The sequence below is a fragment of the Empidonax traillii genome, unplaced genomic scaffold (assembly GCF_003031625.1).
Source record: "Empidonax traillii isolate 1590-97213 ecotype Southwest subspecies unplaced genomic scaffold, ASM303162v1 scaffold109:size1658292, whole genome shotgun sequence".
Classification (NCBI taxonomy): Eukaryota; Metazoa; Chordata; class Aves; order Passeriformes; family Tyrannidae; genus Empidonax; species Empidonax traillii.
In genome coordinates this window covers 429,957-456,184 of record NW_020955302.1, presented here as the reverse complement: position 1 = coordinate 456,184, position 26,228 = coordinate 429,957, and the positions used below count along the sequence as shown (strand labels likewise).

At 44.7% G+C, this 26,228-nt stretch overlaps 2 protein-coding genes across 2 annotated transcripts; one reads left to right on the top strand and one right to left on the bottom strand.

The window, feature by feature from the left end:
- The first annotated feature begins 848 nt into the window (after positions 1-848).
- On the top strand, positions 849-13,887 carry CFAP100 (cilia and flagella associated protein 100). Its single transcript, XM_027882699.1, has 16 exons — positions 849-964; positions 2,642-2,812; positions 3,218-3,304; positions 3,670-3,776; positions 5,071-5,260; positions 5,855-5,922; positions 6,587-6,750; positions 7,346-7,426; positions 8,012-8,193; positions 8,270-8,417; positions 9,320-9,368; positions 9,934-10,085; positions 10,826-10,961; positions 11,435-11,637; positions 12,595-12,685; positions 13,599-13,887. Exons 2-16 carry the CDS (start codon positions 2,746-2,748, stop codon positions 13,707-13,709), a joined length of 1,836 nt encoding a protein of 611 aa, XP_027738500.1. The 5' UTR covers positions 849-964; positions 2,642-2,745; the 3' UTR covers positions 13,710-13,887.
- Positions 13,888-14,274: 387 nt separating this feature from the next.
- ZXDC (ZXD family zinc finger C) lies at positions 14,275-26,010 on the bottom strand. The gene is made up of 10 exons (XM_027882657.1): positions 24,966-26,010; positions 24,328-24,480; positions 23,366-23,444; positions 23,117-23,247; positions 22,321-22,491; positions 21,062-21,744; positions 20,279-20,363; positions 18,300-18,472; positions 17,332-17,433; positions 14,275-16,508 (listed from the first exon to the last, which is right to left on the bottom strand). The coding sequence occupies exons 1-10, from the start codon at positions 26,008-26,010 to the stop codon at positions 16,422-16,424; spliced, it is 2,709 nt and encodes a 902-aa protein (XP_027738458.1). The 3' UTR covers positions 14,275-16,421.
- Between the last annotated feature and the right edge of the window lie 218 nt (positions 26,011-26,228).

Genomic DNA, 26,228 nt, shown 5'->3' with positions numbered 1-26,228 from the left:
TAAAGAAGAACACAATCCATTTGAAACTGATTTGATCTTCTCAGAAACCGAAGAGTAATAGGGGGATTTAAAAGTCTTTCCCTCTGTGAAAATGTATCACTTTTTTTCAACTGATATCCAGTCTCCAAACTGTGACTGTTCCCACCTTACAAACAGAAAGACCAAAGCAGAGGCTGGGAAATAATAGATTATGGTAATTTCCACAACAAGGGGCTCCAGCTCCCATTTCCTCAACCCTTTGCTTTCAGACATGGAATTAAATACTCAATTCCTGGGCCTCGGGGAGTGAAATAATCAAAGAATAGAATCACAAGATTATTTAGGTTAGAAAAGACCTTCAAGATTACTGAGTCCAAACTTTGACCAAACACCACCATGCCAACTGAACAGCAGCACTGAGTGCCAGGTTGAACACTTTGAGGGATGGTGACTCCACCACTTCCCTGGGCAGCCTGTTCTAATGCCTGACCACCCCTTCAGTGAAGAAATTCTTCCTGAGAAGATGAATAATGGATAGAAAACCCAGCAAGCCAGAGGGACCTCTCACACCACAGCATTTTCCTTCATTTTTCCAAGGAAGTTCACACCAACATCTCATCTGAACTCCAGCAAGCTGCCTGCTCAGGACACCTGCGCTGCAGCCAGACATCCTGGGAGTGTCCAAGGACAGGTTGGACGGGGCTTGGAGCAACCTGCTCTAATGGAAGTTGACCCTGCCCACCCAGCTGACCCAACGCCAGGCGGTTGGAACCAGAGGATCTTTCGGGTCCGTTCCAAACCAAACCGTTCAATGATTCCACGATCCCTGCCGTGCCTGTGTGCTGTCGGCTGCCGCCTGGCAACGGCAGCGCCGGTTTCCACGGAACCGCAAACAGAGCCGGCGGCGCCCCTGCCCCGTCCCGCGTCTCGCCCCGCTCCGGCCACGGCTCCCCGGGGAGAGGAGCCCGCAGGACCTCTCCTTCGGGTGAGAAACACAAAAAAAAAATACAAGGGAGAGGGCAATCGCAACAACTTCTTTGCAGTTTGTAACATCATATGCTGTGTCTCGCTCGGGTGGGCGGAGGGGCTGGCCCGTGGCCCCGGGAAACCGCACGGACTCACGGCCCGCTTTTCCATGGATGGCGGGGGGGGATGTGCAGAGAACTCTGCCAGGGACAGATGTGTCCCATCCACACACCTATCTGCGTGACACGACCTGCTCTGCAAGCGATGGTGTCATCTAAATCATCTGAGTGTACAAAACACACGCTCACCCAGTGCTCTGGGAACACGGGGGATGGATTTACTGCATTATTTTTTAGAACTGTCTGCATGTTTACTTTGGCATTTTAGTTTGTGGGGGGTTTTTTGTTTGGTTTTTGTTTTTGTTTTTTGCGCAGCAGCTTGATGCAAGGGAAAAGCACCGAATAAAGGTTTTGGTAAATTAAAACCATGAATGCCTTATCTATTGATTCCCATGTTACTGGCTACTGGTATGTAGCTACTGGAACATAAAAATGTCAGAGGCACTAATATTTGCCAAATGATTCTAGCAATAAAGCATTTTTATTTGCATTATTGAGCTTAATAATTATAATTAGCACAGCAAGTGCTTCTGTAGCTTTTGGCATCATTTCCAAAGTGATATGCAAAAAGCCTATTAAAAACCACAACAACCTCAGACAAAAAGTACCTTAATAAAATGAGAATTTAAAAGTTAATCATAGAAACATTTTCCTATGTTTAGCTAAAGTTATGTTATAAAGCACTTTTTATCTTTGAGGGTTGCACTGACAATTATTGTCCATATGCCAGTATCCTCTGTCTAGTCCTCGTTTTCAGTCTCATTCCCTGTAGCAGGAATTTTAATCAACCACTGGAACAAGAAAATTTTTATGAGAAGGGTTTTAGATTACAGAAATCAAGGTGTGCAGTGAGGGCTGAGCCTCCAGGTGTTTGCTGCAGCTGCTCTGCAGGTTTCACAAACCCGATTCAACTGAATGCCTCAGGTGTTTGACTGCCTTCCCACCCCTGTCCTGGTGGGGCTTTCTCCAAAACTCACATCATCAGCAGGGGTGACATTGTTTCAGGATGTAGATTAGAGACCCCTAGAGAAAAATATCCCCTTTCGTTTAGCAAAGTTCAGAGAGACTTGAAATCTAAGTAACCAGTCAATGAGGCTTTTGGAAAATGCACTTCAAGAACGGAAAAGCAGAGAGAAAACATTTGGGATATATTCAAACAGCCTAAATTCTATCTCAGCCTCTGTGTCTCATCAGCAGTGAAAGTTTGACACCTCCAAAGAATTGGATACTAATTGGGCAGCTGCAGAAACACAGCCAATAGCAAACACAAAGCACCAAGGACGTACATGGAAATTAGGCCAGATGAGTTTAGCTCAATATACATAAAAACGGGAGGCTGTTCAGAGCAAAAACTGATGCTCTAAAATAACCTTAAAACTAGTGCAAGAGGAAGAGGATATTTTCTCCAGCGTCTTATACCAGTGCAGATCAGGAATGGTGCCAGCAGCAGAATTGCATCAATTGAACTAATACCTCACTGGCCCAGCTCACTGCCTTTGGTGATTACAGGATAACTTTAACAACTGTCTATCTGTTCTTTGCAAATGAGATCATTCCAACTATGCCTTTTCCCTTAGGATCCATAGCAAAAATTACAAAAAGAGACTGGAGTCAGAGAACAAAAAACTAACTTTTATCAATTTACCAACCTAAAAGGAAACACAACGGAGTTCCATACAATATGTCTGTGCAATCCGACAATCCTTCTGCCTCATTGCAAGAAATCCACAGTGCTGAAACAATTACTGGTAAGAGCTTTAGGGAGTAAAAAATGTAGCTTGTGAGCTAGTGACAGGAGGATGAAAAAGCATGTGTGTGGGTCCGAACTGGTGACTGGGTAGAAAAAGAGGCAAGGTACTTGGATTGCTTGTTACCTCCAAAGTGTTTTGTCATTCCTTTCCCATCAGTGTGTGTGTAAGGAGGACCATGTTTTACACAACTTCCACATAAGCCAGGGAAGAATATCTCCTTTTGGGGGTCAGAACACAAATTTTTTCCAGTTTAATGAAGCTTTTTGTTAATTCCTACAGACATTAAAGGCTCAGTGGTTAAGATTCAGAAAGCTCCTAGGCCTACCACTCCTGTAAAACTTAACACAGCAGTTACTGGCACATCCCAGCTGATTGACTTGTTTATGGTTTTCTTTGGGCCAGGTTCAAGGCCACCATCTCAACATACAGCGTCAACATCTGAAAGTCTCTCTTCCAGCCCTGCAGTGGAAACTCTCCTTATACTGTCAGGTAAGGACACAACGCTCTGGCAGCTTTCCCTTGTTCAGTCAAAGGAGAGGCCTGTAGTCAAATTCTTCTGCCCACAAACAGATGAGGTGGGTAAAACAGTTCCAGACTTACAAAAATCCCTGTCTGAAATCCTGAGTTGATCATCAGATATGGTCAAGTGACACAAACCATGCAGAGGTCTCAGTTATATCACTGGGTTCTTATAAGCCCTATCCAGCTCCCTGCTCCAGCATTGTTACACACTTGCAGCTGGGAGCACAGTTGCCCACCCTCCAGGTGTGATGTAGTAAATCACACTCCCCTTGCACTGGGTCCTGATATTCTGCTTCACGTCTTCTCCATCCTCATCCATTTGTTTTTTGCAGAAAGCTCTGAAGAGGATGAAGAAAACCCGATGAAAAACCCATTTATAATCCCATCAGATGCTGATATTTTTGCACTAAGGGACAAGGAAATCAAAAAGGCAAAGGCAGTACGTATGCACGCTCTAGGCCAATGTACTTAACAAGCACTTACTAGGGCAGGCAACCAACCAATGGATACCAGAATTTAGTGCATGAAAGATCAAAAGATCACTTCATGAGAAACCTGGGGATGTTCAGCTGAGAGAGGAAAAGGATCTGGGAGACATGATTGCAGCCTTTCAGTACTTAGAGAGTGCTTATGAAAAAACAAGAATAGCAACTTTTTACACAAACATATAGTGATAGAACAAGGGGGAATGATTTTAAACCTGAAGAGAAGAGATATAGATTAGATGTGAGGAAGAAATTATTTACTCAGAGGGTAGAAAGGCACTGGAACAAGTTGCTCAAAGAACCTGTGGCTGCCCCATCCCTGGAAGTGTCCAAGGCCAGGTTGGATGGGGCTTTGAGCAACCTGGTCTGGTGGAAGGTGTCCCTGCCCATGGCAGAGGGGTTGGAAGTAGTTTATCTTTATGGTCCCTTCCAAGACAAGCCATTCAGTGATTCTCTGGTATCTGAGAGGTCTGACTGATGTACATGGTCACACAGCCTGGCAGTAGTGTGGAAAGAAGCAAGAGGCCTTTGTTTCTAAAGCACAATGGAAGGGATCCAAACAAGCTTAAGCAAGGCCTCCTCACCTCACACTGATGACTGACACAGTCTGGTTCTTGCTTGGGTGGAAGGTCACTATATAAGTATGGGGAAGAGCTTAGAGAGATGTGCACTAAGGATGTCTGCTGAGGGATGTCCTCAGTATAACTCATGGCCAAACTGTGCAGACAGCAACAAATTACACTTCAGTCCATAAGAAAGCACTGAGCAGGAAAAACCTTTTATCCTCCAGAAAGGTCTAGAGTGGGTTTGAATAGATCCTCTCAATCTGAATGTGGTGGTTTACGTGCTGTTGTGAAAGTTGGACTGAGTTAGTTAAGTGTGGGCTGTCCTGTTGTTCCCTTTAACTAGCGGACTTACAGGATGAATCTCAGAAAATTTCCGTTTGCTCAGAGGAATAATCTAGGAAGGAAAAATGAGGACACTGAGTAGGTACAAATTAGCACAGCTGGTGGATGGATGCAGAATACAAATCAACATACTAATGAGAACAAGAGCTAAGAAATTTAGTGCTTCAGTTGCCTCAAGAGAGAATATCACTAGGATTAGTCAGGAAAAACCAGGCAAACATGCATCAGCAGGGTATCAGCACTCTGCAAATTTCTAGACTGTGAATAGCTACTCATGTCTTTAAAAACCACAGCAAACAAAGCACACAATCAAACTGTCCACATATCTGACTTCTCACAGAAACATGAAAGGATGAAGACCTTGAAAGTCCATGAGAAAACTACTTACTCCACTAAAATAAAAGAAAAAAGTGGGTTGAGGAAAGCTCTGAAGAAGGAGGAAGAAGAGGAGAGCAGAAAACAGGCAACAAGCGAAGAGAGATTGAAAGCTCTTCAGGACATTCTCTCACGGAAGTTAGCCATGCAAAAAGGTGGAGAACAGTCACGGTCTTTGCAGTGGTGCAGCTCAGCTGGGTAACAGCCCAAGGCAAAGAGGGGATGGGAGGAGCAGTTGGTTCTGGCTGACTTAGGTGAGGTCTTGCAGACACGGTGGCTGGCTGTATCTTGCCAACCTTCGCATAGCTGAGCCATCTCCATCTCACGCATTTACATACAGAGCAAGTGGCACCCCCTCCACAGCAGCCTGGGTTCCACTGTCCCTAACAGTAGCTGGGAGCTCTCAGAATCAGCTGGGAGCCAGCTGAGTTTGCAGGACCTTGTGTCATAGAAAAATATCTACCAAGCTGATCTAAATGTGGATTTTAGTGGATACAGGCTTAAATTTTCTACCTCTGACATGAGCAGTAGCTTTCCCATTAATATCTAGAGGGCAAGGACCAGATTCTCAACTCCATTCCACCTGGGCTTACTCCATACAAAACTGATCCTAAACAAGGTAAAAACTGTAATACAATAATCAGTATTGCTGACTCCAAGGCCAACCAGATCCATGCTCATGGCAGCCCATTATTCACTGTGTTTTGCCTTGGCCAAACAGTCTAAGCAACTTTATATTCTAATTTCAGATTACGCATTAGAAAGGGAGACTTTCCATGGCTACATAAATGATAGAAGAGAGATCTTTTTTATTGAGGTACTTGGCTTTTAGAATTGTTACTTTCTGTTCATTTAATTACTCTTCTCTGTATTGCTTTATTTTGGTGGTTTTTCCCCTGAGATGCATTGCCTATAGATCTTTCCAAGGAGGCACACATCAGACCTCATGGATTGACTGTCCAAGTCCTGTGTTACAGACACTTATAGTCTGTAGCCCAGCAATTCCCAGCCAAGAAATAAAGGAACTTATGTCATTTGCATCATTCCCTGCAACTATTTCAGTTGTGAGATGCACAGATACACTGACTCTTTGACACTTGCTGTTCTATACATAAATTGTAGGTGGGAGCCATTCTGAGCTCAAAATAAGGGGATGGAGTAACTGTGCTGGAATATCCCCATTATTCATCTTTATCTTTGTGCTGTAACAAAACTGAATGAATCAATCCTTGTCAGCCAGGAGTTAACGCAGTGCTGGGACTTCTGTCTTTAGTTTCACTGCCTCTTTGTTATGCTCCTTCTGAAATAACCCCAAGGCCTCTATATACCTCTATGCATTTAGACACACACCTTGTTTTTAAGTCCTTACTCTCTCTGCCAACAGCTACCAGGTAATACAGTAACCAAGAACAAAGCTTAATCAATGTCCCTTTAAAATCAACCAACCAATGTGACTGTGTTGCCTTTGGGATTCATTTCAGTATGCCATGGCAGTGAAGCAAGATGAGATTAAAAAGATGGAGGACATAGTAAAGAATGAGGAAAAAAAACTGGAAAAGGCTGAGAAAAGGATGGAGAAGGATGCTGCCATGTTTGAGGAGTTCCTGCAGGAGAACCAAAATAACTCCGTCCAAGCCCTGAAAATGTAAGGAACATTGAAGGAAACACCTGTGTGCTCTTTCATGCTGGACACAGGAGATTTTCTGCTTGACCTCCCTGAAGGGTTTTTGGCTATGAAACACTCTTGATTTTCCCAGAGTTATAGTCCTGGTGGCACTTTCTCCCCACACATTCAATAAAAGAGAGGAAGGAGAACAACAACCAGGGAATACTCTCATTGCAAAAGCCTTTGATCTGGTGGCAGCAAGGAACCTGCTGCTGGCCCCACCACTTCCATTTGTCTCACAACACCCTTACCAGGGGGAGATGCCTCTGCCCAACCCCTCAAAGCAGGAACAGTCCTCTCAGTGAAGCAAGATGAGCACTTTGGGCCATTACAGATATCACAAGGGCAGAGCAGCAACTGATGCTCAGCAGCAGGGAGATCTTAACACTGGGATGCCATACTCCTTGCCAAGAGAAGCAGGGCCTTGAGGCAGGAGACAAACATCACCTGGGATACATCTGTAACACAGACTTCTAGTGTTTGTATCACATCTTTTTCGGCATTTCATATGCACCTCAGTTTACTACTCGCTACCAAAGTGTTTAATGTCTTATGTTTATGGATTCTTTCCTAGGGCCAAAGAAGAAACCTCAGCAAAGAGAAAGAAAATAATGGAGCTCCGGGCAATCACTTCCCAAATAAAGAAGGTCCAAGGGTAATGGTTGCTCATTATTCCTGCCTGGCCTTTAACACCTACACTGGTGTACTTTCACAGTCCTTGGGGGTGAAAGATTTCAAAAAATGTTCCATTTTAGGAGTCAAAATGTTTTGGCTTTTGTTTCCCAGATGCTGGCTTTGTTTCTACACCAACTCAACCAGTTTTTGATTATATTTTTAGGAAGTATAAATATTCCAAAAACAAAATCAAATGCTTAATATCAGATTAAAAACCAAACAAAACTAAGTAATGCGTTTTAATGGGCACCGTGGAAAGACAAAAGAAATAACTATAATGACCATTATGAGTTGAGCTGGAAAAATTTTTCATTCCTTTTCAAGTAAAAATTCCAAAATTAGCAAGCCCAGTGACATATCAAGGCTTTGGCCACAGAGATATGACCAGGCAGCTTCCACGTGAGGAACCACAAAGGAACATGCAGGGCAGGTTCCCATTTGTTTTTGCATGTCCATGAAAACATGTGCCCTTCTCTGGGTGAAGCTGAATATCAAGAGCAAAGAATATGTTCAAGCAGGGGCTTTCCTCCCTACTAACAAACTTTGTCCACTTCTCTCTACCCAGTGATATATCCAGAATTGAGGATACTCTGCAGGAGTACAAGATGTACAGAGATATCCTCTATCAGCTGTCTCCAAAAGAGTGGCAGAAGGAACATGGAAAAAAGCACACAAAGGATAAGGGCTCGAAAACAGAATCCAGAACTAATGAAGGAAGTGCCTCATCTGCCCCTGGGGCAGAGCAGGGTGAGTGCCAGGGAAGTGCTGCCTGCTCCTCTTTGGGGCAGTCCGAGGCTCTGAGTACACCTCTTCTTGTCTCCAGACCAGGGTCTGACAGCCAGGACTGCCCACACCACCAGTTTTACAGATATGCCACCTTCCCTGCTGCATTCAGAAAGTTTGGATTTCAGGTCACGTGACATCAGGCCACAGCTCAAACACTTCCTGAAGCCTCTTTTGACAAGAGAACTGTAAGTACAAGACAATGCAAACAACAGACTTAAGTACTGTAGAGAGCACTCAGCTGACTGGGAGTTAGCAGAGGGGAATCCTACTCCTCAGCCTTGCTGTGGGCATACTGAGAGCTGGGGCTGACTGAAACAAATCCAAATACCAGTAGAAAAACCATCAGGTGTGCCAGTCAGTACCTATGTGCCTACTCCAACAGAGCTCTGTCTTTAAATCCTCTGCTGAGAGCCCTGCCCCAAGTGGGGCTGGCACTAAGAGGAGGCAAACAAAGGTTTTTAACCCCTCTATGGCACAGGGTGACAGGTGGAGGTGAAGGTGATGAGCAGACTGTACTGCCAACAGCAGCCAGGCACCTCTTGCCCCCTCTTCCCTCTCTTGTGCAGAGGAAGAAGCACTCAACAAGCTTCTCCCAGGGCAAGTAAAAAATGCAGACTCCCCATGGTGGCTACACCATGACATTTAGGAGCAGTACCACGTCTCACTAAGAGCACAAGGCTTTTCCTACATTTGTGCTGCTGCTGCTGCCTGAGCCTTTCTAGTAAGGCTCTTGATTTTGCCTTCTCTTTGCCCAAAACCTCCCAGTGAGTTTAAAGGCATTTGGATCAACACCATCAGTTCAGGCTCACACATCATGTCCCAGTCCCACTGGCCAGCACAGCCCAGAGCAGCACAAAAGGCAGCTCATGGCCTGTTTGTGTGACCCCTGAATCCTACTGATCCCCAGATCCTACTGATCCCCAAACAGCCCACAGCCAAGGGGAGGCAAATGTGGGAATGTGCAAAGGACTGTTCAGGAGCAAACAGCAACAGCAAAAGATAACCCAACAGTGTTCATAAGTCACTAACAAGGTCTTCTGTGAGCTATCATTTCTCTAAGGGCCTAATACACAAAATGCTTTTTCAGAAGTTCATTGGAGGATGCAGAAAATGAAAACAGCTCGGATGAAGATGAGGTCAGAAGTCCTATGTTGAAATATTTACATTTTTGGTTTGTCCTGTGTCATTCATTGATATTACTAATTTCCTTCACCTTACAACCATTAGTTATGGTACTGAATAGTTACTGTAGCCACAAATTACAAACGTATGTTTATACATCCATAAATGTTCATGCTTTGGCAATATGTATTACAAATAGTTTAGTTTAACTTTCCTCCTCTAGTTTCCAAAAACCTGCCATCATCTCTAAGCTTGTCATCCCCCAGATATGCCATCATAAAATGGAAGATTTTTAAATTAGTGCAGTTACTGGTTTATGTTTGAAATTGAAGTTTTCTCCTCACAGATGTTTGAATCACTTTTTACCCCCCAAAATGCAACTTGTTTTGGGGGTGAGCTACTGAGGCAGAGTAAAGCTACACATGCGGCAGGAAGGTGGGAGATATTCATACATGGACAGTTACAGACCTCTCTAGATAGAAGAGTGTTTGAACAGCCAGGGCTGGTGCAGACCAACCTCCATGTACTTCATGAGGCTGGAGGAGGAAAAACACTCATCACACGTGTTTTCCACTCCAGGAGCCCGAGTTGTATTTTACTCATCCTGAACAACTGCTGATTACTTTCATGAAGATGCAGGATGAGAACATATCCTTCATCAAGAATTCCCAGGATATTGAGGAAAGATGGAACAAGATCCAACACACTTTCATCACCACACACGAGAGCATGTAAGTGTGATCCTGCAAGAGATGGGACAGGACCCCTCTGCCCACCACTGGCACCTCACCACCTGCACGCTGCAGACCACATGGAATGCAGTTCACACAGCACACAACAGAGAGTCTTTCTTGTGAGCTCCCAGGAAAGTGTCCCACCTATGTTTAGTTTAGAAGATAAGGCTTGAGCTTGGGACTAATTCCTTAGTCCTCAAGGTGCAGACTAGGGAACTGATGCATTTAGCATCCTGGAGTGGATATGAGACAGAAGCATTGTGTAATTCTCATAAAGGAAGACCAAGGGAAGAAATAAGGCAAGTCCTGAGATCAAGACCAGCACCTACAATGACTCAGTGCAAAACCTTCCAAGAGGTAGACAGAAGGAAACTCAAGGGCCATTGTAATATACTATAGTAATATACTATTTCAATGGCAGTTAGACTTGTATTCCCGTTTAACTTACCCCCTTGTGAAAGTTTTTAAAGGTAATCTGGATCCCCCATTGACTATTAAAAAATCTTAGTTTAGCTAGGCTACTTTTTCCTTCCCCACACCAGCACAGAAACTCTTTTTCCAGAAAAAAACAGAAGTTTCCTCTGCTGTCAGGGCTGTGGGTGCAAGTTCCCAGAAAAGGCTGAAGTGTTACCTCCATCTGCCGGCAGCAGAAGGGATGGGCCCAGGCTGGGGAGAGCAGAAGAGCCCTGTGTTTCAGAGATGCTCTTTCCAAACACCACCTCTCTCTTTTGGCCTAGGGAGAAGGAGTTAGCAGAGCTGAAACAGCAGGTGAACACCCTCCAGTCCTCTGTCACCAAGGAAGAAGAGAGAGTAGCAGATCTGAAGCTCAGAGTTCACGTCTTTTCCTCTGGAGAACAGGAAACTGATGGCCAGGTATACGCTGAGATCAAGGCAAGGGGAGTTCACATGGGCTTAAGTGGCTCCTCTCCACCAGCCATATCCATCCTGGGAACAGAGGAGGCAGTGGCTTGCACTGGGCAGGGATCAGCACTATTTCCCAGCAATGGAGCTGTAGCAAGGGCAGGTTTGGAGCACTGCTGAGGCAGCAAACGTGTCTGCTTCATGCAGCTGCTTTGAGGTGAGAGCAGGGGCTATAAAGACACCTGCGCAGCCACAACCTGCCCCAAGTCACGGTAAAGCTGGGAAAATGAGACCATCAGGAGAAAGGCTCAGTAAAGCCATCTATCCCAGCCACTGCTGCTAAGCCAACTGGGAAACAAGGAACTGAGTCTTCTTGAGGAAATGAAAGTGTTTCCTTTACTGATTCCCCTTGGTTTTGGAGGGATATTATGGTTCTACAGGGCAAGACCCAGATGTGCCTCTTACATATCTCCTCTTACCTCTAGGACAAAATGCTTGCAAGCCTGAACAAGAAGGTGCTGGAAGTCTATTCCCACTGCACTGGAGACAATGAGACAAACCTGAAGACAATAGAGATGCTAAAAGTAATAGAAAAACAGCTCAATGATTTACTGGACAGCCTGGAGAGAATTCCACAATCAAAGCTAGAAAAGGCTCAGAAAGCCATACAAAAGGAAAAGAGGGCAAGGTAAGGCAAGACACTCTTCTGGAAAATACCTCTGTTTTTAAATGTTGACAGTCGAAGGCATCAAATCAACCCAAGGAACTGTAGCAGCAATCTGCAATCCCAAGTGACCAATCCATACCATTCTTCTTCTGTAAGGGTTCCACATTCATAGAACTTGAGTCTCCTGAGCAGCTCACAGCAGCTCAGAGCTACGTTAGAGAAGACCTGCAAGCTACATTAGAGAAGGGAATATTCCAGAAGAATAAAACCCACCAAACTCACAAACAAAACCAGACTCAATGATGAGAATCATAATTTTAAGAAGACTATTTACAGTTAACAATATTTAAACTGATTAAATAGCAAATTGCTCCTCTAGTTAACGCACACAAAGTCTGCCATGCCCTGATATTTTGTCAGGCTTCAATAGGTACAAAAGGGAATTTCTCAGCAATGACGGCTTTCAAATGTTTCCTCTACAAAACTCTAAATTTGACTTGTTTTATTAAATAGTAGTCAATTAACACAATCATTTCAGGTTCCAAAATAAGACTTTGCCCCATTTGGGCAAAGTGTAGCTCCGTGGGTGTAAAATCCTCCTATAAGCACCGCTCACCCACACAGCTGCTGAGCATCCTGGTCAACTGCAGAGCGTAAGTCATCTGCTGAAGGTGGCAGAGCATGTCTGCAACAGAAAACAACTGCCCAATATCTCCATATCTCACCTGACATGCTTTTTTCCACTCACCACTCCAGAAAGTGCAGGACCAACTGCAGCCAGTGCTTCTCCATATTATCACCTTCCCAGTAACAAACTCCAGCAGAGGTTGCACCCAAACCCCTGTGCTCTGGTGGTCCTGCATGGTTACATGTAAGGTGTGATGTAAAATGTAAATGTTAGATATTGATGCTGCGTGTCAAAAGCACATCTGGTGTAGCTGCATGCTGCATTTAACTCTTGCTTTCTCTCTTCAAAAGGCTGAGAGAGGAAAAGCTGAAACAGAAGCAGCAGCAGGAGGAAGGATTGAAAAGGGACATGGAAAAACTGCAGGCAACTGTAGAAAAAAAGGTAAGTGCAGTGATCCTCACCTCAACAGCCCACTTCAGAGAAGCTGGAGGTACTTGAACATCAAGTGTTTAAGGGAATAGTGTTACTAGGGTCCTCCACAGCTGTGTGGGGATGGCACCTATAGCCAGCCATAGCCCAATTTACAGGAGTGATGTAACTTAAGCCACTGCTGGGAAGTCAGTCACAGTGCACACTCTTCCAGCTCAGTATTCTTCCATTGTCCTTCTCCTATCCTTCCCATGACCACATGGCTCCCTCCATTACTTGCCAATTCTCAGTAAGCTCATTTCAGCTCATTAACTTGGCTGTATTAAACAAAGCATGAAAATCAGCAAATGAGGAACTGGGCAAGAGCAAGACACTCCTGACAAACAGCAGCAAGGCCTTCAGTCAGCTCTGCCATCCCATCAAACCACACCTTTTCTGACCTGTTCCATATTATGCCAAACTGAGCTTCAGCCACGGCTCCTGCTGCACCTTCCACAGGCCAACACAGCAGCGAGGACATCCCACCTCTGCCGCACACCACAGCAGTGACAGCATGGGTGACAGAGAACAGGTGCCACGAGTCCCTGCCCTTTAGCCAAGAGAAAACAGAGGGTTCTGCAGGCTCCCTCTGATACTTCCTTGGACTTACAACTTCTCTCCTCTTCCCAAGACAGTACAAATGAGGCTTCAGTCAGAAACCAGTTGTAGGTACGACAGTACGTTGTAGCAGCTGAAGCACGAGCACACACAAGGCCTTCAGGTGCTTCTCACACACTTTCTAATACAAAAAACACTTAACAGACACATTGCAGCCTCCCCAGAAAACACAACCAAGGGGGCCACGGCCCTTCATGAAGCAGCTTTAGCCACGTGGTTCAGACATGCCAACACAGAATTGATAATGGCACCTCTTCTGTCTCTGCAGAACGGCGGGAAGCCAGCGTTTCATTCCAACCCACCTGCCAGGAAGGAAAAGAAGACCATCCCAGAACAAATAGATAAGGAGAAGGAAGAACAAATGTATTATTTCTCTTGACAGCACTGCCTCAACATGTAGGGCTGAAGCTGCTCTAGAACTGGTCTTGTAGATCTACATTCTGTCTTTGCTTAGTTGAACAACTTTCAGTCCCATGAAACTTCCTTCTTCTCCTACTCTAAGATTCCAGGGAAAATTTACCACCTCTTTTCTCATCCATTGATATTTTGCCTAAGAAAATAAATAAAAATTCTTTCATTTTGCTTCTCAGGCTCCTGCTAAACACCAATGCTTTTCTCATGTGGTGTTTGATGCCAATAGCTCTATGCCTACAAACCCAAGCAGTAAGATCTATCACAGTCCTGGGTGACACCCTTTGTTGTCATCCAAGCCTAATTCTACGTCAGGCACCTGCCAGACATTTAAGATAATCACAAGTTTGTTGAAGGACTATAAAAACAAAGGCTATGCTTTAATCCAAAGGATGGGTTTCATTACAGACTCCACCCCACTACTGTGGAAAAGACGCATCCAAAGAAAAACACAAGCTCTGCAGAAATCAAGCTGCTAGTAATGAGCTTTTTGTCAGATGCACCCATGCAAAGAACAACACCCAATGACAAACTGACCATAAAAAAAAAAAGCTTTATTAACCCTTTTGCACCAGCAGTTCTTCAGGTATCCATTGCCAGCAATGGACTCCAAGCCAAGTGATCCAATTTTCCGCCCCAAGAGGTTAGCACTTTACATTCACTTACAAAGCTGAGTGAGGTACATTTTCAGAAGTAGAAAGATTTGGTTGCAAGTCCCATAAAAAGATGGAGTGTTCCTTGGCCATTTTAATAGAGTAAGAACTGGTATGGTCCTTGAGAACAGAATAATGCAGGCATTGGGAGCTCGAGGTGTCTCAGCTTCCAGGGTGAGCATGGTGACCACTAGAGCAAGACCAAGCAGTCCCTGGGGCACAATTCCTTCTCAATCTTTCTATCTCTCAGGAGTGAACTCCATGCTGCAGTCACAGCCACTGGGTAGATCTCATCTACCAGTAGTTTGGTTTGGAAACCCAGCCTGAGAAGGTTAAGACTTTCCCTGGACATAAGTTGTAAACTCAGAGTGAGAGGAACAGAGAGACCTCAATGCTCAGTTAGGCTAAAGATAGAAAAATAAAACTGGTTCAACCAGAGGATATAATACTGCCTACAAATCAGGAGCTGAAGTTCAATGTAACCTGTACGCTTTTTTCCTCCCCAAGTCTTCAATCAAAAAAAGCATTTATATGGACACATACATAGTTCAAAAGGCACAGGAAGTAAAAGCATTTCTGAACAACCTCATGTGAATTTAACATCAGTATAACTGTAAAATAAATAAATATGTGCAAGATTAGAAAGATCACAATGTTCTCCTCTGTGACATATCTTATTTTGTAAAAAAAAAAATACACATACGTGCATACACACACCTCACTGAGAATAAAAAAAACCAGTACATACAGCCTTTTATCAAACTCCTATACATACTTTTATAGGCATTCAGAACATCACCATAAGAAACATTTAAATTACTACCTTAAAATGTAACCAAAGGTGTTTTTTTTCCCCCTATACAACTCTATACTTATTTAGGTGTTTGCAATCCAGATAAGTAGAGTACATAAAACCTCTCCCCCCAGCCCCAAGAGAAACTGCAGTTTTTTAGCGGGGCAAATCTCTCTGGGTAACAATTCTTTTCCCCTCACAAAATACTCTGACAACTGCATATTCTGTAAACCAGCCAAAAGCTCCACATGCATGTGGCACTCTGGGATAGCAATAAAGAACATGTGTTAACAGTGTTCAATTAAAAACAAACAAACAAACAAACAAACAAAAACACCAAACAACCCAAAATAAAAAGGTAGTGGCCAGTTTACAGGTAACTTGGCAGCGGTTTATAGATGAGATAAAAATCAAGGTGCTTAAATTTACAGGACAGTCAACATTCCTCCCAAAAAAAGGGAACACAAAGATAAAAACAAACCTCTCTCAGATGCTGTTGGACTCTTAGCTAATCACTTACAGTGAGTACAGTTCTATTGCAGTTTTCTTTTTCAAGTTTTGCTGGAAGAATTCAGCAAAGTATTTGGGACATGGGAGCAAGGAAAGGGAGAAACTCAACATGAGCTACAAACTGATTCACAGCTAAGTTAACATTTAGAATCTAGCTTTCTAAAACAAAGATTTTAGAGCATCTCATTTTCATGGCATAGAACGTTAATTTTGTTACATGTGACACTTTATTCCAGTTTTCTGCCAAAACATGGGCCAAAACAATTATGGTTTTTGTGTGTGGAAAACACTTGCAATTTTAGCTCTTAATTCCTTGATGCCACTGGCTCCAGCAAGAAACCAATGGAAAGGAAGTTTTCACTGTCATAGGCAGGATTTTAAATTTGCACTTGTTAGCTGTAGAATACTTGGTTTCCTGTGAAAACAGTAAATATTACCTCAGTTTGAAGTGGAATACAGTACTTCTCCCTGAAACAACACTGTACAGCAGTCTGCCTCAGCCTCCCTGACCACCAGGCAGACAAGGTATCTTACACAGGCACATCAAGTGGGATTTACATTTTTTAAGAAAATCTTTCAGCTGCAACTGTCTTCGGCACATCACAAAGAGTGCAACCATCCTTCAGTTCTACTTTTCATATTTTCCTTGGAAAAAGACCCACATAATTATCTCACTCTGTCACGATTGCCCAATTTGTTTTCAAGTAACTGTTCTTAATAATGGTCACTCCAGATCCTGCAAGTTTATTGTGCTTCCAGTGAACTGAGAGTTATCAGAACCTGCATCATCTTCAGTGGAATTGTGTGGTTCCTGTCAAAGCAAACAGACACCATGAAGAGTTCAGTACTTTCACCTCTAGATGCTTTTAGCGCTTATCAGCAAGATTACCTTGACATTTATCCAAGACCACAGCAATGTTTTGAATGGAATCCCAAAGCTTTTCTACTTTGGGGATCCACCCAAACAATGTTGCCACAGTTTTTCTGTGGAACATTTCAGATGAGCATTTAAATTTAAAATTGCTGACTATTTGTCTCTCCTCCATTCTACTCCATGGCCAACAACCCTACTCTTCTTGTATTTCTAGGTTTAGCACATTAAGGTGCCCCTTCTCAATAAAAAAAGCTTTATTTTCTACCCCGGAGAAGCCCACTTGGCAAGAATAGGGGCATTACAGAGTTTATCAAAACTGAGGGCCCCCAAGCAGGCTTTTCAACCTGCCATTCCCATATGGGCACTTCCCTGAAATCTAGGCTGACAATTTTACTTCTCACTTCCTATCTTTTCTGTAGCCTGTTACACTCCAATTCTGATTCTTTCTTGACCCACCTACTATCTACAGGCTGGGATCAGGAAAACAAGGACGAGGGCACTTCAGAATAAATGAGTAACATTTTGTTATTCATTACTCAGTAACAGAGGCAGAGAAACAACCACCTATAGTGTGTCAAAGGTTGGTAACGGACACAAGATAAATTGTGCAGTGCAGCTCTCTGCTTACTACTTTGTGTGAGTGAAATTAAATCCCCAGTGGAAAACAAGGTATTTTCATTAGGCAGAAAGTGAGTGTTCACAGTAAACTGTCTTCACTTTCAAGCAAGGCAATAAAACCCAATGGTTTGATGTGCTGTACCTGAAGTATGTGAACAGGTAAATCCACTGTAAGCTGAGAATGTGATGAGGAGGACTGGGAACTCAGTTGAAAGGGCAAATCTCCCTCTCCTGGGGAATCATCCTGTGAACAAGAAACTTGATGAAATCACACAACCCCTAAGCATCTCAGCACAACATGGCAAATTTCACTCAGCCTCATGATCTTAAAAAATCCGCTAAAGCCACTGCACTGTATTGGTAAGGCCTAGATCTACAAAGATGTAGAAAGCTACCACTTAAATCTGAACCTAGCCCTGAGTACAACCTATTACCCTGTCTTCCTCAGGACCACTGGCAAGATCTGAAAAGGAAACAATAGTTCATCTTCCAGCAAACGTAACACTCAGAACTATGCAACTGATTTCACCATGTTTGCATGAAGCTGATACTTAACATAAGAGTTACAAACTTTCATGTTTGTTATATTACAAACACCTCTCAGAAAACTAGATGGATGGAGAACTCTGCCCGTAGCTTTCTCCATACCATAGTTAGGAGTAAAGTAAAAGGAACTTACCCTCTCTCTGGATACTATACAGATATATACCTGGCCAAAAACTATTACCTGTCGTGCTCCTTTAATCAGTCCACACCAATTACTAGGCTGTTTTGGGTTTCTTAAAGCTTCTTTTCAACAGTTGAGAGAAATGACAGTTAAGGCTAAAACTTCTTTTTGCAGGAATGTTTCCAAGTCAGTCTCATTTACATATTTCAATATTTATTTATATTTCGTCTAATTAATATTTATACTTTAGTATTTACTTAATATTTACTTGGTTTAGTATTTACTTTGTAATTGACACATGGAATAATGTAAGAATACTGCAGAGCTCAAGATCTCATCCAGGGGCGGTAGTACCTGAGTTCACAAACACTCAAATTGTTCCACAAATGTGCCAATTTGGGTAACAGGGAAGATAAGTATGTTTTTTTCTCCTTAGCTTTTACCTGAAGAAGCTGAATTTGCACATACTGAGCTCCAGTGGCAGGGTCCCTTATTGTCAGCCCTCCATTTGGCAGAACTATGTTGCCACCCAGTCGACTGGCAGGAGTGGATGATGAAAAGTTGGTAGGGCTTACTTTACCGCCTTTGTTTTTCCTCTGACCAGAGCCTGATGCCCCTAAAAGAGAGCAATTTTAATAGTTAGATGGACAGAAACAATTAACCAAAGTGTCCTGCTAGTACTTTTCAATTTTATGCAGCTATTTACACTACACAGCAAATGCCTGCAACAGTGCAATATAATTAGCACCATCTGACAACTGCTAAAAGCTGGTGAACTCCAGCTGCTGACTGAGCATCTTTTCACACGAACACCATTAAAATCACATCACCAACTGCTAAGCTTAGGGCTCACCCCTGTGGTAGCACAGAAATACCAGCACGTTTGTGGAGATATAGAAAAGAATTAGGAAGCAGGATTGCATTTTCTATTTTTAATTTTGCAACTCATTTCCTGAGAAGTCATGCACATCATTTTTCTAAACTGTAAAAAGACCGTAGTGACGCTCATGTACTTCCAGAAAGATTTCAAGGACTGTTGGGTATAATGGGCTACACAAATACAACTACCACAACCTTAAGCTTCTTTCAGATTAAAGCAAGATAAATCAGCTGCTGTATCACAGAATGAAAACCAAAAACCTAATAAAAACAATTGTAAGGATACAGTCCTGTCAGCTCTGTGAGTTTCGAGTCTTTTTTTTCATCTATAATAAATGAAGGGCTTGGATAACTTCTTTTTAAACACTGAACTTCCCTCCATAGTATTCACTCAATCTAGTTAAACCAGTTAAAGATACAAGACTCTCTAGGCCACTTTGAGAAGCACTGAGTGGCATTAAGGAACAGCTGGTGAAAAGTGGACTTGAAAGACTTGAGCAGGATCAGAAACAGGAGTTTTCTGAGGTCATTTTAGAACACATTGCAATATGTAATTGCCTTTTTCAAACTAACATCCAAAAGACACAGCTGATGACACATGCACATGTCTAATACAAGGACACTCAGAACCAGCTTCATAATGCACTTATCCTTCCATGTGACAACTCACTGAACTAGACAGAATTTATATAGGTATGCATTTTACAAGTACACAAACACAACAGTTCTCAAATCAGAACTAGTCTCTTAACTCACTTCAAAAGCTATTGCCTTGATTTTCAGAGGAGGAAGGTCTAAAGAGACAGCAAGGTAGAACTAAACTCTTCATATATGGTATTCATATTATAAGTATATGATATTCCACCCCAGCCCCAAAGGTAAACACAACTCAAACATCTGAGCTCGTGCAAGTCTAGCGAGCCATGGACCATGTTTGACCTGACAAAGAAGTGGTGTATAATTCACATCAGATGGCTTTGAGTCAAACTACAGTTTAAGAGGAAGAGGACACATCTGGAATAATGACCTAAACCACACCATGCACAAGAACTCCCTACAAGCCAAAAATCTAAGAGAGACATCTGAGTATTTCTAGATAATTAAGATCTAAATTCCTTAACACTGCATACACACTGTTACTAAGAGAAACACAAAAGCCAAATTCCAGCTGTTTTTACTGTCTGTACTAAAAGAACGCCTTAAGTAAGACCAAAAGCATAAACAACACAAAGCAAAGTGACCTTATTTTTTGTTGTTTTAATGAGAAAATAAAAAGCAGATGAAGAGATGGAGAGCTAGTGTCTTGTTAACCACCATGAAACATATGGTGCTGCTTTCTTTGTAAACTTACTGTGAATTTGATATTCCACAGAATGTGATTATCCAGAGTAACAGATGGTACACCACATGCATAATTATTTTAACTAGTAATAAACTGGATAGGACATTTAAGAATGCTGCTCAAAAACCTGCTCCCATTGTACTACCAAAAAATGCTAAATAATTGTATTTAGTAAATTTGACAAAATTAATGGCTTCTCACCTGTGCTGCTGCCATTCCCTTTTTGTTTCTTTTTCTTAGCTAGCTGAATGGCTCTGTAGTCTGTCCTTGCAGACCCACTGCTCTCCTAGTTAAAAAAAAAAAAAAAAGGCCCAGAGATGCAGTTTTTGAAATCAAGAACAAAGCAAGACAATGAACAGAGACTAATGAGTTCTCAGATGCAGTTATCTTCTAGGCTGCAAACACTGAATTCTAGTTTCCCATTATCTTTTGATTAGAGTTTCAATAAATTCCCTGTTTGTGTTCAATATTTGGAGTTCAACACACTAAGAAGTTAGGTCCACATTTATAAACATTTAGATTTTAACAATGTAAACATTTGCTTTATAATGTAAACAGTCTGCAGTAACACAGTGAAGCAGAAAGGGAAGACTACTTAAAACAGGAACAAGGACTAAGATTAAAATGTTGCAGTTACTCTTACAGCCCAAATCTTTCCTTGAAATGAAATGCACAAGATATATCACATACTCTTGGCTATTCTTGCAAATTCCATTTCAAATGGATGGCTGCTTATTTTGAAAGGTTCTTCCTTAACTGTCCCCACCAGAATTCCAGTATTGCTTGAGAACTTATCACCACACTGAATCTACTTGTGACAACACACTACTATAACGTAACATTCCATACCCTTTGTCAAAAAAGAGCCAAAATGCATGATCTGCAAAATCTGAGAGAAAGGTCTCCCTGTAAGTAGCAAGGGATACTCCCAAAGTCAGGTTGTCTCAGTCAGCTAGGGGTAAAGTGAATATAGTTACTCCATACCAAAAACGAGCTGCCAGTCACTGCCCCAAGATCCATTTCCTTCTGTGCACTGTAGCTCCCCGGAGGGTTGGAGAAGACAAACTGTGTCACTACTTTGCTGCCCTCTTGTTGACCAACAACGTCCGAGCACGGAACCAAATTCCGCTCAGCTTTAACTGGCATCAGTATCTCAGGCACATTGGTACTGCCGAGGCTGCTGGAAGGAGTCAAAGTGGCCGTGTCCATGGTTAAATTATTGCTGGACGTCAAGCTGTGCACATCCTGACTGCAGTTCCTCACTGACAGGGATGCTAGCGAGCCCAAGGCTTCGGCATTGACAGTCTGTACATCATCCAAGTTTAAAGTGCTTTGCTGCAGAACTGCACCGCTTCCCAGCAGGAGAGAACTGTCCAGGCTCTGCGGCATGTCGCTGCTCGCCACCAGGATCAAGGGATCAACTGCCTGGCTTAAGGAATTGGTACTGGCAGGCAGGTTTCCTCCCAGCGTGGAGCCCACTGAAGCGACATCGATCGTGACAACCCCAGAGTTCACCAGCGCCATGTCTGTGGCAATTCCGGAATTGTTACTGGACACGTTGGAGAACAGGGATACGAGGTCTATGTTGTTGAGATCACTCTGCCCTTGACTAGTGAGTTCACTGCTGGGTGTGAGGGAGTTGGTTGCTTCGAGCTGAGTTAGGAGATCTGGAAGAGAAAGGTTTGGTTATAAGAGAGACCTTTCAATCAGGCAGTGGAAAGGAAAAATATGAATGATCAAAGGAGGAAGCTTAAAATTCTGTATCCTCAGCCTAAACACTTCCCAACTTTCCTGAAAGCAGATTTAAGGAAAAGCAGCTTATTGAAATAAGTTCACTCCTTTACTGAGAAATTTCAGTTACAAAAGCACTTGCCAAAAAAACCCACTAAGACAGTCCAAGCTAAGTCAGGCTGTAGAGGAGCAGAATAAGAGTTGAAAAGAGAAGTTCTTTTAGACCTTGCTCCTATTCTAAAGATGGCATGGATAAGGACGAGTTCTACTTCGTTCAAAAATGATGAAATTTCTCACAATTTCACACAGCTCAAGCGCAAGTATCACCTTCTGATACTCAGAGGTCCCACTGAAAACGTTAGGGGAGGGAGAAATCAACTCCAGTTTCAGTGGAGATTCTATCATTCATATCAATGGGACACCGATTTCAACATTAGTAAATACACATCTTCCTTAATAAAACATTTAATTTTCCCACTGCATCCCCCAACAGCCTGAAACAAACACTTTACCTGGGCTGAAGTTGTGCTGTTTGACCATGTGCGTCTTCATACTGTGTTTGGAAGTGAGCAGTTTATTACAACTGGAAACAGGGCACCGAGTCTTTAACGAGTCCACATCCTGAACATGCTTTTTGGAGTGAATATACAAACTACTTCTTGCTGAAAATTTTGCACAACAGCCTGCAAGAAGATATACAAGGCTTTGAAGTTCCATCCAATTTCAATTCAGCGTTCACATTTAGTATCTTAACAAATCACAGTATCTCTGCAGAACTCTACTTGCTACTTTGCAGTGCCTGTGCACACACTCAGAGGACCCAGAAGAAAGTCAGCATCTGAGTGGGTAGGACAGTTCAACAACCTGTTTCTGACAAAGAGAAATGCTGAATTCACCCACTATAAGGCACCCCTTTTCCACACTATGGCATCTTAAACTCTTCGTGACAACTGCTGACAACACCATAAAAAGGAGAAAGAATCACTAAGTTGAGCTTCTTGACTTTATAAAGCAGAGTATTTCAGATCAGACCCAAAAATCTCTGTTCCTGGAGTCCTGCTGAAGTGATGGAGGTGTTCAAGCTAGAGCACAAACCAGAGTTTTCTCTGTAATCCATAGTTTTGGGAATGATCACTTGTTCAGTTGCAATGTCTTCTGTTTAGCTTTACCTCTTCAAACCCTGTTAGAAGACTCACTCAAAATTGTTCCGATCCTGTACCAAGCTCACATTTGGGGAAAACACACGCACTCTTCAGGCAAAAAATGCACATTGGTTACCAGTAAACACATATAAGAGTGAAGCAGTACCTTCTACTGGGCACTCAAATGGTTTTGTACCAAGGTGAGTTATACTGTGACCTTTCAAGTGTTCTGCTCTTGTGAAGGACTTCCCACAGCCTTCTACCGGGCACATGAATCTCCTGTCATCTTCATGTTTCCTACAAGGGAAGGAAATTGCCATGATTAAATCCACTGCTGCTTAGGTACTGGGAAAAAAAATAAAGAGACAAACAGCCAGTGGCTTAGGACAGCATAATCAGAAAAAGCTTCCTTTACCTTTTATGTCTCAGAAGCTTGGACATACTGGTGAAAGACCAGCCACAGCCTTCAAAGTCGCAGATAAAAGGTCTTTCACCTTGAGCAAAGAAAGATTACGTTAATAATTGAATACAAAAATTCACACTGCTCTTAGAAAATATCAAGACCTGCCTAAAATAATTTAAGACAGAACAACTCAACAACTCCTGCAGTGCACTGCAGAGTACTGTCATGTTCCTCCAGGCTACTCTATCTTTTCCTGTGCATCAAGGATCATAGATATTTATCAATTGACCTCATATGAATCTGAGCTATCTTGAAGATGCTTTAATAACCAATAAGAGCATTACTCAAAACAGAAACGTTCTTTCCTGTTTTCATAACCTGTGACTGTATCATGATTACCACACTGAAGTATGCGAAATTTTCATCACATCTATAAACTTTAACCAAAGTGACACTTAAGAACACAAAAAAACCCAAACTCAACGCTGTAAAGCCATTAAACCAGGAAAAAAGAGGACAGCAGAGAGCACACACAAGTGTCATTAAAACATAAGAAGGCTGTATTTCAGCTTAGGAGTGCTCCTTGTAAGTCAGGACTGCTTGTCTGAGTCGAAATTTACCTTCTTGCTGTTCCAAACCTTGGCACATACATACCGCATGGTCTGAGAGTTTTTCAGCTGTTTGTCTGGACCAATATTTTGAATGTCTATGAATTTAGGAGTAGAGCTGTGATAGTTTTTCTGGACCGAGTGCACAATGACAGAAGCCACAGCTTTACGTGTCCATAACTACTTTGCATTTGGCAAGTTGATTCAGTGGACTCCTACCCTTTCCTCTTAGAAGGCCAAGAACCACTGACTCCAAATAATTCCTGGCCCCCTTCCTCCCTTTATGACTTTCCAGCAAACTGAAGTCCACTGTCCCCATACTATCTTCCATGTACTTCCCCAGGTGTAAGTTACCCCTGTGAATACCTGTGTGACTTCTCATGTGGATTTTCAGTCGGCAGGCTTTGTCATACTGCTTGTTACAGCCAGGGAACGAGCAGGTGAACTGCTCTTGCTCTCTGAAGTGGGCTCGGTTATGGGAGAATAACGCACTAACTGTGATAAATGTTCTCTCACAGCCTGGGGAGAGAAGGAAAACAGCAACAAAAATCAGGAACACTGCACTCTTTTCTCCCTCCCAGCTTTTAGAAAGGCACCGTCATGATCGTTTTTCAAGGATGTTCCATCCAGGAACATGGGAAAAAGAAAACAAAACAAAACAAACAAACAAACAAACAAAAAAACACCAAACAGTGCAATCCTAAACTACCTTACTCCCAGGAAATACAACTGTTTACCCAAGGTGGGCAACGAAAACCCGCATAGCCCGGGTTAAGGTGCACCACTGAAGAGTGGTGCTGTGCCTTGCCGTGCTTCACAAAGTCACGGGAGCAAAGGCGGAGCGCCCACCAGCTGCCAAATTAGATGGAACTCTTGGATAACTGAGGTGGAGCCTCAGGGGAAACCCCTCGGGGAAAGAGGGGCAGCGGGGAGGAGAAGAGAGCAGGGATTCTGGTTTTTCTGCACGGGGGAGGGAAGGCAGCCCATCCCCGGGGGCGGCTTACCGGGGAAGTCGCAGCGGTAAGGCCGCTCGGGCTCCAGGTGGCTGCGGCGGCGGTGGGCGGCGAGGCGGGCGGCGCTGGGGAAGCGCTGCCCGCACGCCTCGCACTTCTGCGCCGCCTCCTGCTCGTGGGCGCGGCTGTGCGCCCGCAGGTTGTACACGGTGGTGAAGCGCTTGGCGCAGCCCGGCGCGGCGCAGGCGAACGGCCGCAGCTTGTCGTGCGAGTGCAGGTGCCGCCGCAGCTTGTAGGCCGTGGCGAAGGACCAGGCGCAGCCCGGCACGGGGCAGCCGAAGGGCCGCGCCACCGCGCCCCGCCCGTCCTCCCCGCCGCCGCCGCCGCCGCCGTGCGCCGACAGGCGGTGCAGCCGCAGCTGCTGCTTGCGGGGAAAGGCCTCCCCGCAGCGCGGCTCCGGGCACGGGAAGGCGGGCGGCGAGCGCGGCCGCGGCCCGCCCGGCGGCTCGGCGGGGCTGGAGGCGGCGCCGGGCGGCGCGGCCCCCGCGGGCTGCTCGGCGCCGGGCCCCAGAGTCAGCACGCCGTTCTCGATGCGCACCAGCAGGCTCTGGTTGTTGATGGTGATGGTCCCCGAGAAGGCGCCGTCCTCCGCCGCGCCGCCATCGCCGCCCGCGGGGGGCAGCGGTGCTGGCGGCGGGGGAGGAGGAGGAGGAGGAGGCGGCGGCGGTGGCGGCGCCGAGCCGGGGGCCTCCTCCGGCGGCTCAGCGGGCGGAGGGCCGGGCTGGGCTCGCCCCGCTTCGCCGCCGCCCGCGCCGCGCACCACGTTGAAGACAAGCAGGAGCCCGTCGTTGTCGGGCGCGGGCCCCGCCGGCGGCGCGCTGGGCGCGGGGCTGGCGCCGGGCTCCGGCTTCTCCTCCACCAGCAACACCGGGAAGCTCACGTAGAGGCCCGGCGCGATGGTGCTGCCGGCGGGGGAGGGCGGGGCGGCGGCGGGCGGCGGGTCCCAGCCGGGCGGCGGCGGCGCGGCGGGGCCGCCATGTTGCGCGGCGGGCCGGGCCCGGGCCGCCTCCGCGGCCGGCAGCCCCTGCGTTTCCATCTTGGGGGTCCCTGTAGCAGCGCCTGAAACCGGAGCCGCGGGGCGGGGCCGGCGCGGCCGCCGCGGAAACGCGGAGAGCGGAATCACGGACGGGGTGGAGCGGGAGGCGCTGGGGAAACCCGGAGAGCGGAGCTGAGGACGGCGCGGAGCGGGGCTGCCCCGAGGGGGGCAAGACCGCCCGCCCCGGTCGAGTGTCGCGCACCGCAATAGGCACAGGG